Here is a 17,500-nt window from a genome sequence, read left to right as displayed (position 1 = left end):
CCAGGTTCCCACGCTTCTCAGCCAGGTTCCCACGCCCCCAACCAGATTTTCACGCTTCCGAGCCAGGTTACCGCGCCCCCAGCCAAATTTCCACGCCCACAGTCAGGTTCCCACACCCTTCAGCCAGGTTCTCACGCCCCCAGCCAAATTCCCACGCCCACAGTCAGGTTCCCACACCCCTGAGTCAGGTTCCCACGTTCCCCAGCCACGTTCCCACGCCCCCATGCAGGGTTCCCACGCCCACAGTCAGGTTCCCACGACCCTCCAGCCAAGTTCCCACGCCTCTTAGCCAAGTTCTCATCCGCCCAGCCAGGTTCCCACGCCCTCCAGCCAGGTTCCCACGCCCTCCAGCCAGGTTCCCACACCCCCAGCCGGGATCCCACGCCCTCCAGCCACGTTCCTACGCCCGCAAACCAGGTTCCCACGCTCACCAGCCAGATTCCCACGACCTTAGCCAGGTTCCCACGCTCCCAGCCAGTTTCCCACGCCCCCAGCCAGTTTCCCACGCCCCCAGCCAGTTTCCCACGCCCCCCATCCAGGTTCCCACGCCCCCAGCCAGGTTCACACGCCCCCCAGCCAGTTTCCCACGCCCCCAACCAATTTACTACGCCCCCCAGCCAGGTTCCTACGCCCCCCAGCCAGGTTCCTACGCCCCCCAGCCAGGTTCCTACGCCCCCAGCTAGATTTCCATGCCCCCTAGCCAGGGGCGAGATTCACGAAACAGTTACGCAAGTATTTACGAACGTGCATATAATTCCTCAAACTTTGACGGCTTTGGTGACATTTATTAAACCATTTACAAGTATGAAAACTTGCCAATCAACTGTTGATATTGTTATAAACAGCCTCCAGGTGCTTCGGAGCTCATTAACTGTTTAAAAGTTGGAAACAAAGCCGCCAAAGATTGAGAAAAGATATACAGGTTCGTAAGAGCTTGCGTAACTGCTTTGTGAATCTGGCCTCAGGTTCGCACTCCCCCAGCCAGGTTCCCACGCCTCCATCCAGGTTCCCACGCCCCCATCCAGGTTCCCACGCCTCCATCCAGGTTCCCACGCATCTGAGCCAGGTTCCCACACCCCCAGCCAGGTTCCCACGCCCCCATCCAGGTTCCCACGCCTCCATCCAGGTTCCCACGCCCCCAGACAGATTCCCACGCCCCCATCCAGGTTCCCACGCCTCCATCCAGGTTCCCACGCCCCCAGACAGATTCCCACGCCCCCAGTCAGGTTCCCACACCCCCCAGCCAGGTTCCCACACCCCCCAGCCAGGTTCCCACGCCCCCAGTCAGGTTCCCACACCCCCCAGCCAGGTTCCCACGCCCCCAGACAGATTCCCACGCCCCCAGTCAGGTTCCCACACCCCCAGACAGATTCCCACGCCCCCAGTCAGGTTCCCACACCCCCCAGCCAGGTTCCCACGCCCCCAGACAGATTCCCACGCCCCCAGTCAGGTTCCCACACCCCCCAGCCAGGTTCCCACGCCCCCAGACAAATTCCCACGCCCCCAGTCAGGTTCCCACACCCCCCAGCCAGGTTCCCACGCCCCCAGACAGATTCCCACGCCCCCAGTCAGGTTCCCACACCCCCAGCCAGGTTCCCACGCCAGCTAGCCAGGTTCCCACGCCAGCTAGCCAGGTTCCCACGCCCCCAGCCAGGTTCCCACGCCAACCTGTCAGGTTCCCACGCCAGTCAGCCAGGTTTCCACGCCAGCCACTCAGGTTCCCACACCCCCAGCCAGGTTCCCACGCCAGCTAGCCAGGTTCCCACGCCCCTAGCCAGGTTCCCACGCCAGCTAGCCAGGTTCCCACGCCCCCAGCCAGGTTCCCACGCCAGCTAGCCAGGTTCCCACGCCCCCAGCCAGGTTTCCACGCCCCCAGCCAGATTCCCACGCCAGCCAGCCAGGTTCCCACGCCAGCCAGCCAGGTTCCCACGCCAGCTAGCCAGGTTCCCACGCCCCCAGCCAGGTTTCCACGCCCCCAGCCAGATTCCCACGCCAGCCAGCCAGGTTCCCACGCCAGCTAGCCAGGTTCCCACGCCAGCCAGCCAGGTTCCCACGCCAGCCAGCCAGGTTCCCACGCCAGCCAGCCAGGTTCCCACGCCAGCTAGCCAGGTTCCCACGCCAGCTAGCCAGGTTCCCACGCCCCCCAGCCAGGTTCCCACGCCAGCCAGTCAGGTTTCCACGCCAACCAGTCAGGTTTCCACGCCAGCCAGCCAGGTTCCCACGCCAGCCAGCCAGGTTCCCACGCCAGCCAGCCAGGTTCCCACGCCAGCCAGCCAGGTTCCCACGCCAGCTAGCCAGGTTCCCACGCCAGCTAGCCAAGTTCCCACGCCCCCAGCCAGGTTCCCACGCCAACCAGCCAGGTTCCCACGCCAGCCAGCCAAGTTCCCACGCCCCCAGCCAGGTTCCCACGCCAACCAGCCAGGTTCCCACGCCAGCCAGCCAGGTTCCCACGCCAGCTAGCCAGGTTCCCATGCCAGCTAGCCAGGTTCCCATGCCAGCTAGCCAGGTTCCCACGCCCCCCAGCCAGGTTCATACGCCCCCCAGCCAGGTTCATACGCCCCCCAGCCAGGTTCCCACGCCCCCCAGCCAGGTTCATACGCCCCCCAGCCAGGTTCATACGCCCCCCAGCCAGGTTCCCACGCCAGCTAGCCAGGTTCCCACGCTAGCCAGCCAGGTTCCCACGCCCCCCAGCCAGGTTCCCACGCCAGCTAGCCAGGTTCCCACGCCAGCCAGCCAGGTTCCAACGCCAGCCAGCCAGGTTCCCACGCCAGCCAGCCAGGTTCCCACGCCAGCCAGCCAGGTTCCCACGCCAGCCAGTCAGGTTCCCACGCCAGCCAGCCAGGCTTCCACGCCAGCCAGCCAGGTTCCCACGCCAGCCAGCCAGGTTCCCACGCCAGCCAGCCAGGTTCCCACGCCAGCCAGTCAGGTTCCCACGCCAGCCAGCCAGGTTCCCACGCCAGCCAGCCAGGCTTCCACGCCAGCCAGCCAGGTTCCCACGCCAGCCAGCCAGGCTCCCACGCCAGCCAGCCAGGTTCCCACGCCAGCCAGCCAGGCTCCAACGCCAGCCAGCCAGGTTCCCACGCCAGCCAGCCAGGTTCCCACGCCAGCCAGCCAGGTTCCCACGCCAGCCAGCCAGGTTCCCACGCCAGCCAGTCAGGTTCCCACGCCAGCTAGTCAGGTTCCCACGCCAGCCAGCCAGGTTCCCACGCCCCCAGCCAGGTTCCCACGCCAGCCAGCCAGGTTCCCAGTCCAGCCAGTCAGGTTCCCACGCCAGCCAGCCAGGCTTCCACGCCAGCCAGCCAGGTTCCCACGCCAGCCAGCCAGGTTCCCAGTCCAGCCAGCCAGGTTCCCACGCCAGCCAGCCAGGTTCCCACGCCAGCCAGCCAGGGTTCCACGCCAGCCAGCCAGGTTCCCACGCCAGCCAGCCTGGCTCCCACGCCAGCCAGCCAGGTTCCCAGTCCAGCCAGCCAGGTTCCCACGCCAGCCAGCCAGGTTCCCACGCCCCCAGCCAGGTTCCCACGCCAGCCAACCAGGTTCCCACGCCAGCCAGCCAGGTTCCCACGCCCCCAGCCAGGTTCCCACGCCAGCCAGCCAGGTTCCCAGTCCAGCCAGCCAGGTTCCCACGCCAGCCAGCCAGGTTCCCACGCCCCCAGCCAGGTTCCCACGCCAGCCAGCCAGGTTCCCAGTCCAGCCAGCCAGGTTCCCACGCCAGCCAGCCAGGTTCCCACGCCCCCAACCAGGTTCCCACGCCAGCTAGCCAGGTTCCCACGCCAGCCAGCCAGGTTCCCACGCCAGCCAGCCAGGTTCCCACGCAAGCCAGCCAGGTTCCCACGCCAGCTAGCCAGGTTCCCACGCCAGCTAGCCAGTTTCCCACGCCAGCCAGCCAGGTTCCCACGCCAGCTAGCCAGGTTCCCATGCCAGCCAGCCAGGTTCCCACGCCAGCTAGCCAGTTTCCCACACCCCCAGCCAGCCAGCTTTCCATGACTCTCTAGGGATGTGTTGAGCGGAGTAGCCTCAGGAGGCAGCTGGCAGAGTGTGAAGTAATAGTTGTCAGGAGGAAGATCTGACAACTGTTGTAGGTCTGAGAACTGTTGTAGGTCTGAGAACTGTTGTAGGTCTGAGAACTGTTGTAGGTCTAAGCCTTGCTAATTCCATTGGAAATAGTGTGTGTGCGAGAGAGAGAGTGTGTGTGAACGTGAGTGTGAAAGAGTGTGAGAATGAGAGAGTGAAAGAGTGAGAGAGAGTGAGAGAGAGTGAGAGTGAAAGAGTGAGAGAGAGTGAGAGTAAAGACAGCCAGTGGTATGAGTCAGTGTGATCAATACACCATCCTGGGCCACACTACACTTGACACACTCATTACTTTGCTCCCTCACACTTACACCCTTATCCCCAAGCTGCCCCACCTGTGTACCTCTCACTCTTTATCTCCTGGCTCTCTCTCTCTCTCTCTCTCTCTCTCTCTCTCTCTCTCTCTCTCTCTCTCTCTCTAAATATTATATATATATATTGTGACGGTAACGCGTTGGTGTTCGGCTGTTTAAGGCTAGGGGTATGGCCTCGTCACATAGTTATAAAAAAAAATAGAAAAACTGGAACTTCGTCTGTGGTAAGGTAAGGAGAAGACACACCAAACACAAGTAAACTTTAACAATGAAATTTTAATTACGTTAAATAAATCAAAACATGAAAATAATGCACAAACAAATTCTTATAATAAAATCAATGAATCAAAATAATAAGAATACTTAAATGACAAAATGAAAAGTTACGTTAAGGCAAAATAACAAGAAGTGCAATACAACAGTAAGTGGGAGGTGCTGGAATATTGGCTTAAAGCCACCACCTCTCTCAGTACACTCTAGAGTCTAGCTGGGAGGTGTGCTGGCTACGAAAGCACGGAACATTCTGAAGACTGATGTTGGGGCGACCCCAGACATCGGGTAGTATGGGGGGGGGCGAGGCAGGTGCAGCCAGACCGGCGACCAATCAGCGGAGTCGTAGCGATCAATGGGTAGTTTGGTGGTTGGAGTTCGAACAGGTGGCTGGTTGCATACGTTTCTGCTCACCCTGGCAAGCCTTGCTGGTGTTTGTTGTCGTTGTTGGACATTTCTTCCATAGTCTTTTATATAGTTGTGAAGACGTAATTTTGGAGGGAAGAGCAGGCTCAATCTCTTGAAGGAGATTATCGTCACAACTCTCCCCCGAAGCCTGCGGTTCTGGAAGAAGTACGTCGTTATGTGGTGGAGTAATGGATGGAGTCGCTTCTACTTCATAAACTCTGGAGAGGGCATCGGCTATGATGTTGTCAGACTCTTGGTATAGCGTGTCTCCAGGTTGAATTTCTGCAGTTAGCAAGCCCATAGTAGAAGACGTTGAGATGAGAAGTGGGCGTGCTGCAGGAGGTGTAGGGTGGTGTGGTCCGTATTGATGGTGGACCGAGCACTTTTCAGGTGTGGAGTGAAGTGCTGAAGCTTCAGGATGAGGAAGAGTAGCTCCTTGCCAATTGTTCCGTCGTTCCTTGTAGCAGTAGTCGCTGACAGGTGAATTCTTCTCGCCTCGTTGCTGCATCACGACACCACCATTGTCGGTACCATTGGCGTCGACATGGAGGATGTAGGGCTTATCTGACGAGGTGAGAGTGGAATTAGAAGAGGGCATAGGAGCACGAGTATTATCCTGAAAGCATTTGGGAAGATCATTAAGGATTTTGGAATTAGAAAGCGCCGACTCCTTGTCAGTGCTTTCGGGAGAAGAAGCCGGGATGGTCTCACTGTGGATGTAGGGTTCTGTGAAGGTAGAACAATTAATCAAGACAGTGGGAGGAGTACCATTATATTGCTTCAGGAGGTTGACGTGGCACAGCTGGGTCTTCCGCCGCCTATCTGGAGTCTCTATGACGTATGTGTTGTTGTTTCTGCACTCTTTGACGCAGTAGGGTCCTGAAAATCTGTTTTGTAAAGGTGAACCTGGGATAGGGAAATAAGCAAGGACGAAGTCTCCCGGCTTGAATTTTCTTACTTTGCTGGTCTGGTCGTAATGAGTCTTCATTCTCACCTGGGCTTTCAATAGATTATCATGGGCAAAGCGGTGGACTCTCTCTAGAATGTGCTGAAGGTTTTGAAGAAACTGGGGCACATTCTGATGCTCACTGAAGGTGGCATCTCTGAGAGAGTCTTTGAAAGCCTTAAGGGGAGTACGGCACTTACGGCCGTAGAGCATCTCATAAGGAGATACTCCTAGGGACTCATTGGGGAGACTTCTGAAAATACACATTATTAGGTCAATCTGCTTATCCCAATCCTTTGAGGTTTCACTACAAAACTTTTTCAAGAGTGCTTTGATGGTCTGATGACTACGTTCAAGAGAACCCTGTGAAGCAGGATGATAGGGGCTGGACAATACCTGTTTGATGTTGAACTCCTCCAGTGTCCTTTTGAAGAGATCACTGGTGAAGTTGGTGCCACAGTCACTTTGAATCTCCCTGGGAAATCCGTATTGAGTGAAGATCTTCAATAGATGTTTGATAACCGTAGCAGCCGTGATGTTCTTCACTGGAACTGCTATGGGAAATCTGGTGGTAGGACACAGGATGGTTAGGATGTAGGCGTTACCTGAACTGGTCCGAGGTAAAGGACCAACACAGTCTATTATGAGTCTGTGGAAAGGTTCCGCAGGCACCTGTATGGGAATCAGTGGTGCTCTGGGAATGGAGACGTTCGGTTTGCCTGCCATCTGACATGTATGACACTGTTTTACGTACTGTTTGACGTTATTTACCATACCTGGCCAGTAGTAGTCTTGGCGAATCCCATGGTAAGTCTTGTTGAAGCCGTAGTGGGAGAATGCTCCATGGGCCAGGTGTAGAATAGTGGGCCGCAGGCTGGTGGGAATCACAAGTTGTTCGGTGTTGGCCCAATCGTCCTCCTCCTTCAGTTTACTGGGTCTATATCGGCGGTAGAGCAAGTCGTTCTCTAGGAAGAACCCAGGAATACTGTCGGGTTGAGTCTCAGCCTGGAAAAACAATGGTGTTAAAGTAAGATCTTCCCTCTGCAACTTACGGAACTCCAACTTGGTCAGATGCGGGGGTAGTTTCTGAGGGTCTTGAGGGACAGCGGTAGCAGTAGAGTCAGCTGGCTGTGGACGTGCGGCTTGTGCACGGGTGGTCACGAGAACCGGAGGAGAAACTTCATCACTCTCTTGAACCTCTGCTGGAACATACTCGAGAATAGGGTTACTTGGCACAGAGTTACACACCTGGGGTTTGTCCATGACGATCAGGTTGGTTGGTTGCAGGTCTTCTGCCAAGTCGTTGCCTAGGAGAAGTTGCACTCCAGGCATGGGAAAAGGCTTTTCCCTGACGGCGACTTGGACTTCCCCGTTCACGTAGGGACAATCCAGGTGGACTCTGGCGAGAGGGTATGGAGTAGTAGCAGTGAGGTCAGTGATGAAGACCGTTTCCCCGGTGTAGACTATGTTGGGCACAGCCGACTTCAAGATGATCGATTGTAGAGCCGCTGTGTCCCTCAAGATCTTCAATTTGAAACGTCCCTCCGGATTTGAACCGTTGGCAGAGACAGTTCCAGTGTACAGGTGGTTACTGAAAAGAGAAAGATCATTAACATCAACACCAACATTCATCACAGGCTTACCGGACTTAGGAGGAGTTGGTTTGGGTCGTTGTTGGTCAGTGGATCCCTTGTATTGAGACTTACCACACTTGTCTATGGTATGTCCATAGAGTCTACAATACTTGCAGTACAGTTGTGAACCAGCTTGATCGGGGCTCACCTTCTCGTAACTGTACCACGACTTCTTACTGGAGGATGGTTCAGGTGTCAGCCGGTGGATGAGGCTGTAAGTGTCAGCCGACTTAGCACACTTCAGGTAGTCGGTTTCTTCTTTATCTGCTAAGTAGAGGCGGACAGGAGGCGGCACACGTCTCAAGAATTCTTCAACAAGCATCAGGTTCACGAGTTCTGTAAAAGTAGAGACATGTGCTGCTTCCAGCCATTTCATGAAATACCTCCGTTTCGTGTTAGCAAACTCGAGGAAGGTAGTGGTACTTGCCTTCAGGTGGTCACGGAATTTCCTTCTATAACTTTCGGTGGAAAGTAGGTAGGCGTCTAACACTGCTTGTTTCAGAGTGTAGTAGTCATTCTCAGACGCCAAAGTACTGAGTGTGACTGCAGCTCTACCTGTAAGATGGACTCTGAGAAGTGTTGCCCATTGGTCGACAGGCCAACTGAGTTGATTAGCAAGGGTTTCAAAGGTGGTAAAGAACACATCAACTTCTGCTTCTACAAAGGATGGCATTAACTTACTTGCATGTGATATATTAAAACTGACGGGAAGATTTGCAGTAGCTTGCTGGCGTTGAGTGAAGTGTGAAGTTTCCAAGGCGATTTCACGTTGACGACACTCTAGAGCCAGAGTTGCTTGTTGCTTGTCATGTTCGCGTTGTATTTCCAACTCGCGTTGTTTTGTTTCAAGCTGTACTCTCTCACGTTCATGGAGCAAGGCGACCTCACGTTCGTGTTCTTCTCTCCTCAAAGCAGCTTCGCGTTCGTGTTCTTCCCTTCGTATGGCAGCTGCTTCTCTTTGCTGCTCACGTTCAATCTTGGCCAGCTCTAGTTTAAGTTTCATCGTTGCCAAGTCAGTTTTCTCTGCAATATAGTAAGTTTCATGAGTTTCAGAGTCTATCTTACCTTGCTCTAAATAGTAATCCAGCAACAGGTTGTGTAGGTCATTTTTGTTGGCTTGGTAGGGAACTTCTAGTTGATACTCATGTGCAAGAGTTTGTAGTTCAGTCCTCTTGGCACGACTCAAAGTCCCTATTTCACCTGCTGGATTTGCACGGAAAGTTTGGAGACGAAACATGGTGAAATTAGCAAATAAAGGTACACGAATGTTCAATAATGAAATGTCAGAAACAGGACAACGTGGCAACTGGTACCTATCCTGTGTGATCTTTAACAATTAACGTTAAATGAAAGATATTAAATGATTAAATGAAATCAAGGGCGCAGGAAATCTTGTACCCGGTACTCATGTAAGAGAATAAGGGCAAGAAAATCCTACTAACAAATGAAACAAAGTTTCGAAAACAAATGAAACAGTTAAATGCTTCAAAAGTAAAATTGGTAGTCCAAGGATGTAGGCATACCTTGCCAAGTCTCTAAAGGACATAAAGCAAGTTTTTCCCACTGAATTTAATATGATACTTACAGAATTAGCGAACTTTTGTGCTCTGAAAAAATAAGCTAATTCCCTACCGTTGTATGTATCATCATCTCTGACTGACGTGTAGGGGTGCGAGGTGTCAACTGGTGACGAGAACTGCTGCTGAGGTCCCAATTCAGCAACTAAAGTTCGAGCTAGAGGAACTATGGCCCTCTTTGTCCTCCTACAGTCAGATTGCAGAAGATTGGGTACTCTTGACCCGGGGCAGACCACAGTACCAGGGTACCAATATGATGATCTGTCAGAATGAGAAATATTCAAGGGACATAGATGGTAAATACGAGTAATAACAAGGAGGGAGAGATGACCAATTAAGAGTATGACTGCGGCCTACAGTCACCACGTAATCCAAAGTTGTCTCACCTTCACTATATGTTACTCTCGTAATGCACAATACACCGCACCTTATAAAAAATGAAATTGAATGAAAAATAGTAAAGCTACGTTAACAAAGTTAAATACGCTTACCATAAATTACCACATGGCACCAGTACCTGAGTGAAGCTCCTAGGACAGGCCCCCATAAAACTTGTGACGGTAACGCGTTGGTGTTCGGCTGTTTAAGGCTAGGGGTATGGCCTCGTCACATAGTTATAAAAAAAAATAGAAAAACTGGAACTTCGTCTGTGGTAAGGTAAGGAGAAGACACACCAAACACAAGTAAACTTTAACAATGAAATTTTAATTACGTTAAATAAATCAAAACATGAAAATAATGCACAAACAAATTCTTATAATAAAATCAATGAATCAAAATAATAAGAATACTTAAATGACAAAATGAAAAGTTACGTTAAGGCAAAATAACAAGAAGTGCAATACAACAGTAAGTGGGAGGTGCTGGAATATTGGCTTAAAGCCACCACCTCTCTCAGTACACTCTAGAGTCTAGCTGGGAGGTGTGCTGGCTACGAAAGCACGGAACATTCTGAAGACTGATGTTGGGGCGACCCCAGACATCGGGTAGTATGGGGGGGGGCGAGGCAGGTGCAGCCAGACCGGCGACCAATCAGCGGAGTCGTAGCGATCAATGGGTAGTTTGGTGGTTGGAGTTCGAACAGGTGGCTGGTTGCATACGTTTCTGCTCACCCTGGCAAGCCTTGCTGGTGTTTGTTGTCGTTGTTGGACATTTCTTCCATAGTCTTTTATATAGTTGTGAAGACGTAATTTTGGAGGGAAGAGCAGGCTCAATCTCTTGAAGGAGATTATCGTCACAATATATATATATATATATATATATATATATATATATATATATATATATATGTATATATATATATATATATATATATATATATATATATCCCTGGTTCTATCTACATCTCTCATATATATATATGCCAATATATGTCTGTCTATATCAGTCTGAATCTGTTTCTGAACATAACTCTCTATATCTCTGTATATATATGTTTGTATTGATGTGTATACCTGTGTACACCTGTGTACACCTGTGTATACCTGTGTATACCTGTGTACACCTGTGTACACCTGTGTACACCTGTGTACACCTGGATGTATTACTGGGGGCTGGTGTTCGGGACCGAGGGAGTCGATCTGGCCTCAGCGTAGAGTGTAGACTACCTGAGCAGGTAGTCTAGTCTACCTGGTTCACCCTTGGGTTGCTTTATATTTCTTGTCAAAGAGTTTACCGTCTGAGTATTTGTCCTCCTTCTTCTAATCCCTCTCCTCCAGTACTCTCCTCTTCCTCCTCCTCCTCTTCCTTCTCCTCGTCCATTGCCTCCAGTACTGGTTCAGTAGCCTCCAGTACTGGTTCAGTAGCCTCCAGTACTGGTTCAGTAGCCTCCAGTACTGGTTCAGTAGCCTCCAGTACTGGTTCAGTAGCCTCCAGTACTGGTTCAGTAGCCTCCAGTACTGGTTCAGTAGCCTCCAGTACTGGTTCAGTAGCCTCCAGTACTGGTTCAGTAGCCTCCAGTACTGGTTCAGGAGCCTCCAGTACTGGTTCAGTATCCTACAGTACTGGTTCAGTATCCTACAGTACTGGTTCAGTAGCCTCCAGTACTGGTTCAGGGGCCTCCAGTACTGGTTCAGTAGCCTCCAGTACTGGTTCAGGAGCCTCCAGTTCTGGTTCAGTAGCCTCCAGTACTGGTTCAGTAGCCTCCAGTACTGGTTCAGTAGCCTCCAGTACTGGTTCAGTAGCATCCAGTACTGGTTCAGTAGCCTCCAGTAATGATTCAGGGGCCTCCAGTACTGGATCAGTAGCCTAAAGTACTGGTTCAGTAGCATCCAGTACTGGTTCAGGAGCCTCCAGTACTGGTTCAGGAGCCTCCAGTACTGGTTCAGTAGCCTCCAGTACTGGTTCAGGAGCCTCAAGTACTGGTTCAGTAGCCTACAGTACTGGTTTAGTAGCCTCCAGTACTGGTTCAGGAGCCTCAAGTACTGGTTCAGTAGCCTCCAGTACTGGTTCAGTAGCATCCAGTACTGGTTCAGAAGCCTCCAGTACTGCTTCAGGAGCCTCCAGTACTGGTTCAGTAGCCACCAGTACTGGTTCAGTAGCCTCCAGTACTGGTTCAGTAGCCTCCAGTACTGGTTCAGGAGCCTCCAGTACTGGTTCAGTAGCCTCCAGTACTGGTTCAGGAGCCTCAAGTACTGGTTCAGTAGCCTACAGTACTGGTTCAGGAGCCTCCAGTACTGGTTCAGGAGCCTCAAGTACTGGTTCAGTAGCCTACAGTACTGGTTCAGTAGCCTCCAGTACTGGTTCAGGAGCCTCCAGTACTGGTTCAGTAGCCTCCAGTACTGGTTCAGTAGCCTCCAGTACTGGTTCAGGAGCCTCCAGTACTGGTTCAGTAGCCTCCAGTACTGGTTCAGTAGCCTCCAGTACTGGTTCAGGAGCCTCCAGTACTGGTTCAGTAGCCTCCAGTACTGGTTCAGTAGCCTCCAGTACTGGTTCAGGAGCTTCCAGTACTGGTTCAGTAGCCTCCAGTACTGGTTCAGTAGCCTCCAGTACTGGTTCAGTAGCCTCCGGTACTGGTTCAGGAGCCTCCAGTACTGGTTCAGGAGCCTCCAGTACTGGTTCAGGAGCCTCCAGTACTGGTTCAGGAGCCTCCAGTACTGGTTCAGTAGCCTCCAGTACTGGTTCAGTAGCCTCCAGTACTGGTTCAGGAGCCTCCAGTACTGGTTCAGTAGCCTCCAGTACTGGTTCAGTAGCCTCCAGTACTGGTTCAGGAGCCTCCAGTACTGGTTCAGTAGCCTCCAGTACTGGTTCAGTAGCCTCCAGTACTGGTTCAGGAGCCTCCAGTACTGGTTCAGGAGCCTCCAGTACTGGTTCAGTAGCCTACAGTACTGGTTCAGGAGCCTCCAGTACTGGTTCAGTAGCCTCCAGTACTGGTTCAGTAGCCTACAGTACTGGTTCAGTAGCCTACAGTACTGGTTCAGGAGCCTCCAGTACTGGTTCAGTAGCCTACAGTACTGGTTCAGTAGCCTCCAGTACTGGTTCAGGAGCCTCCAGTACTGGTTCAGGAGCCTCCAGTACTGGTTCAGGAGCCTCCAGTACTGGTTCAGTAGCCTACAGTACTGGTTCAGGAGCCTCCAGTACTGGTTCAGTAGCCTCCAGTACTGGTTCAGTAGCCTACAGTACTGGTTCAGTAGCCTACAGTACTGGTTCAGGAGCCTCCAGTACTGGTTCAGTAGCCTACAGTACTGGTTCAGTAGCCTCCAGTACTGGTTCAGTAGCCTACAGTACTGGTTCAGTAGCCTCCAGTACTGGTTCAGGAGCCTCCAGTACTGGTTCAGGAGCCTCCAGTACTGGTTCAGGAGCCTCCAGTACTGGTTCAGTAGCCTACAGTACTGGTTCAGGAGCCTCCAGTACTGGTTCAGTAGCCTCCAGTACTGGTTCAGTAGCCTACAGTACTGGTTCAGTAGCCTACAGTACTGGTTCAGAAGCCTCCAGTACTGGTTCAGTAGCCTCCAGTACTGGTTCAGGAGCCTCCAGTACTGGTTCAGGAGCCTCCAGTCTCACCTATACCATCGCTACCACATTCAAAATAAATCGACCATCCATGAACCACTTAATTTGTTAAAAAGGCACATTTAGAGAACGGGGGAACTGGGCATGTACCCCATTCAGGCTTGGGTACGTGAATGGGTACATGCCCAGTATGTACCCACTCAGGCTTGGATACCCACGTGCATGGGGAAATAGTTCGACTGGCGCAACACTGTGAGGGGGAAAATGTGAGAGCATCGTGGAGAAATGTCCATCACCACAATCACCACCACAGGTATCCTCCCACCACAATCACCATCTGCAGGATAACAATCACCCTGCACCCCTACCATACGACACCAAGAGCCCCCATCACCACCCCAATACATGATCACACGAGAGAGAGAGAGAGAGAGAGAGAGAGAGAGAGAGAGAGAGAGAGAGAGAGAGAGAGAGAGAGAGAGAGAGAGAGAGAGAGAGAGAGAGAGAGAGAGAGAGAGAGAGACCATCTCTGTGAGGTGTGTGTACCTGTGGACGGAGCTCTCCCTTGGTTACCTGTATATCAACCATGTGTTATGTGTGTGCCCCACAGAGCGCTGGGACAGGGAGCCTTCGGGGAGGTGTACCAGGGCTACCTCAAGAACTACGCCGGCGACTCTGTGGAGATGCCCGTTGCTGTCAAGGTAAGTGTCTCATCACTGCTACGGGGCTCACCATAGACCGTGCTCCCTGGAACCTCTTGTTCCAGGCAGCGGATCTTAAACTACAGTGTCATCACTTCTGTTGGCCTTGTTGGGTCTGTGGGGGCTCCCGGAGGGCGCGTCCTCGCTGTGGCTCTGTCACCTGGTCTGAGTGGCTGGCTTGTGAGTGGGTGAGATGTGAGTGGGTGGGTTGTGAGTGGGTGGGTTGTGAGTAGGTGGGTTGTGAGTGGGTGAGTTGTGAGTGGGTGGGTTGTGAGTTGTGAGTTATGAGTGGGTGGGTTGTGAGTTGTGAGTGGGTGGGTTGTGAGTTGTGAGTGGGTGGGTTGTGAGTTGTGAGTGGGTGGGTTGTGAGTTGTGAGTGGGTGGGTTGTGAGTTGTGAGTGGGTGGGTTGTGAGTTGTGAGTGGGTGGGTTGTGAGTTGTGAGTGGGTGGGTTGTGAGTTATGAGTGGGTGGGTTGTGAGTGGGTGGGTTGTGAGTTGTGAGTGGGTGGGTTGTGAGTTGTGAGTGGGTGGGTTGTGAGTTGTGAGTGGGTGGGTTGTGAGTTGTGAGTGGGTGGGTTGTGAGTTGTGAGTGGGTGGGTTGTGAGTGGGTGGGTTGTGAGTTGTGAGTGGGTGGGTTGTGAGTTGTGAGTGGGTGGGTTGTGAGTGGGTGGGTTGTGAGTTGTGAGTGGGTGGGTTGTGAGTTGTGAGTGGGTGAATTGTGAGTGGGTGAGTTGTGAGTTGTGATTGGGTGAGTTGTGAGTTGTGAGTGGGTGAGTTGTGAGTTGTGAGTGGGTGAGTTGTGAGTTGTGAGTGGGTGGGTTGTGAGTGGGTGGGTTGTGAGTGAGTGAGTTGTGAGTTGTGGGTGGGTGAGTTGTGAGTGGGTGGGTTGTGAGTGCAGGCGCGAGTTCAATCCCAATGCATTGCCCCCCACTTTGTATCCTCCTCTCTGAAACTATTCTTGTGTTGTGTTGCAGACACTGCCGGAGATGTCCAGCAACCAGGCGGAGATGGACTTCCTGATGGAGGCGCTCATCATGTCCAAGTTCGCGCACCCTAACATCGTCCACTTCATCGGCGTGTGCTTCGACAAGTTACCTCGCTTCATCGTCCTCGAGCTGCTCTCCGGGGGCGACCTGAAGAGCTTCCTGAGGGAGGCGAGACCCAAGCCGGTGAGTGCCACCTGCTCCCGCTGGGAACACCTTCAGAGTTACTCTGAGAGCTGAGAGCTGGACACTTGAGAGTTGACTGGGGGGGTCCTGGACGGTGTTCAGGAGTGTAGGGATACCTGCTGGCTGGTCAATAAGTTACTGTGGTGTGTTGGTGACCTTCCCGAGGCAGGAAGGTCGTGGTGACCCTCTATAGGGTGACGCCACCACCAAACACCTCTAACCATGTTTACTGATTATATACAATAAATCATTTAAAGTTGATTAAACATTTTGCGGTAATGTGGCCTATCTAAAAAAAATTATGACCAATGTTTGTTCATTTGCTAATGAACTTATTAGGTAATAAATTAGCTAATGGATTAGCTAATTTAATAATAGTTATTTAACGCCAGTAAAAATAATTTGTTAAATAGTTTTAACGTCAAAAATATGTTGAAATATTGTTAATATCAGTTGGTCGACATGGGCCAATAAACATTCCGTAATTTATTCTTATAAGGCCCTGGATAACAGGGGGGGGGGGTAGCAGCTTCAATGGCAGTTTGCTGGACTTGGGAGTATGTCAACTCACAAGTCCTTCTCTCTTGCTTATTAATGTAGTTCTCTTCCTTTCATATTGTTCAGTGAATCTTCTTTCTTTCCTTATTTTCATTACCTTGCATTTATTTGGGTTGAAGTCTATTGGCCATATGAACGACCAACACTGAGCCTCATGCACAACCTCTTGTAACCTCTTGCAATCCTCGTGTGATCTGGTTATTTGTTTCAATTGCAAATCGTTGGAAATATATACATACAGTTACTGTCTGGTTTACGTGGTTTACACAAGGACACTTGAGGGCCGCGTAGGGCTGACCCTTGCGGCACTCCACTTGTCACCTCCCTGTCTCTGGTCTAATCCTGCCAGACACAAATACGTGAAAACACACACACACACACACACACACACACACACACACACACACACACACACACACACACACACACACACACACACACACACACACACACACACACACACACATACACACACACACACATACACACACATAGTGTGTAGACCCCTCTATAGGGCCCTGATAGCTGAGTGAACAGCGCTCTGGACTCGTTATCCTAGGTTCCAGGTTCGATACCCGGTGATGGCAGAAACAAAATTGGCAGAATTTTTTCACACTGATGCCCTTGTAACCTAGAAGTATTACCTGGTAGTTAGACAGCTGTTACGAGGTGCTTCCTGGGGGTGGAGGTGCATTGGAAAAAAAAATAGTAGTAAGTGTTGATTGATTGACAGTTGAGAGGCGGGTCGAAAGAGCAGAGCTCAACCCCCGCAAGCTCAACTAGGTGAATACAACTAGGTGAGTACAGCAGTTCGTGCTCCCAGCAGTTTGTCAACACTTAAATATTTAAATCATGAGCCTTCCTGCCTGGACCTTCAGTCTCCGAGGTGCCAGATGCGCGGTGTAGGCAGGTTTAGAGGGGGGGGGGGGAAGTATCCCTGCTTGCTGGGGAGGGGCAGAAGGAAGGTACCTATCAAGAGAAAGCACCAAGCCATTACGACTATATAGCACTTGAAAGGGGTGAGGACAAGGGTTTGGGATGGGACGAGGGTAAGGAATGGTGCCCAACCACTTGGACGGTCGGGGATTGAACACAGACCTGCAAGTAGCGAGACCGTCGCTCTACCATCCAGCCCAAGTGGGAAGGGGGAGAAGGAAGGCCTCACTGGTTGCTGGGGGGGGGGGAGGCTCTGGCAACATATTTAGACCCCCCATTTTGCATGGTTTAAAAAAAGCGGATTGCATTTTTTGCAGTGCGACATCATATTCCCCTCTGACTATTGCATCAACACTAACAGGACTGTCTTACCTTGGTGAGGCTGTTTGAGTGTTGGGGACAATATTATTGTCCCCAATATTATTGTGATATTGAGGGGCAAGATGGCGTGGGCTGGTGCCTCTACTCGCTCCTGTAGCTCCTGTCACAGCCACCTCTAACGTCTGAGCCCCGCTATACAATCGCTAGTCACTTGTTGCAATGGCTTGCAACTGCCTTGTACGGACGGTGGGCGAGGCGCGTATGACAGTACCTGGCACCCTGGGACAGTACCTGGCACCCTGGTGACTGTACCTGGCACCCTGGTGACTGTACCTGGCACCCTGGTGACTGTACCTGGCACCCTGGTGACAGTACCTGGCACCCTGGGGACAGTACCTGGCACCCTGGTGACAGTACCTGGCACCCTGGTGACAGTACCTGGCACCCTGGGGACAGTACCTGGCACCCTGGTGAGAGTACCTGGCACCCTGGTGACAGTACCTGGCACCCTGGTGACAGTACCTGGCACCCTGGTGACTGTACCTGGCACCCTGGTAAGAGTACCTGGCACCCTGGGGACAGTACCTGGCACCCTGGTGACAGTATCTGGCACCCTGGTGACAGTACCTGGCACCCTGGTGACAGTA

The 17,500-nt window shown here is 52.3% G+C and overlaps 2 protein-coding genes across 2 annotated transcripts in view; both read left to right on the top strand.

Moving 5' to 3' along the window:
* Positions 1 to 15,194, top strand: part of LOC138349886 (ALK tyrosine kinase receptor-like) — a 165,951-nt gene extending 150,757 nt beyond the window's left edge. Inside the window, exons 6-7 of the mRNA XM_069338877.1 lie at positions 13,779 to 13,869; positions 14,844 to 15,194. Coding sequence (XP_069194978.1) covers positions 13,779 to 13,869; positions 14,844 to 15,092 — 340 coding nt within the window. The 3' untranslated portion in view covers positions 15,093 to 15,194. The remainder of the gene's footprint in view (positions 1 to 13,778; positions 13,870 to 14,843) is intronic.
* Positions 15,195 to 16,975: 1,781 nt separating this feature from the next.
* Positions 16,976 to 17,500, top strand: part of LOC138372838 (golgin subfamily A member 6-like protein 7) — a 2,267-nt gene continuing 1,742 nt past the window's right edge. Inside the window, exon 1 of the mRNA XM_069338502.1 lies at positions 16,976 to 16,988. Coding sequence (XP_069194603.1) covers positions 16,976 to 16,988 — 13 coding nt within the window. The remainder of the gene's footprint in view (positions 16,989 to 17,500) is intronic.

The sequence above is a fragment of the Procambarus clarkii genome, chromosome 40 (assembly GCF_040958095.1).
Source record: "Procambarus clarkii isolate CNS0578487 chromosome 40, FALCON_Pclarkii_2.0, whole genome shotgun sequence".
NCBI lineage: Eukaryota > Metazoa > Arthropoda > Malacostraca > Decapoda > Cambaridae > Procambarus > Procambarus clarkii.
This window is presented reverse-complemented; position numbering and strand designations above follow the sequence as displayed.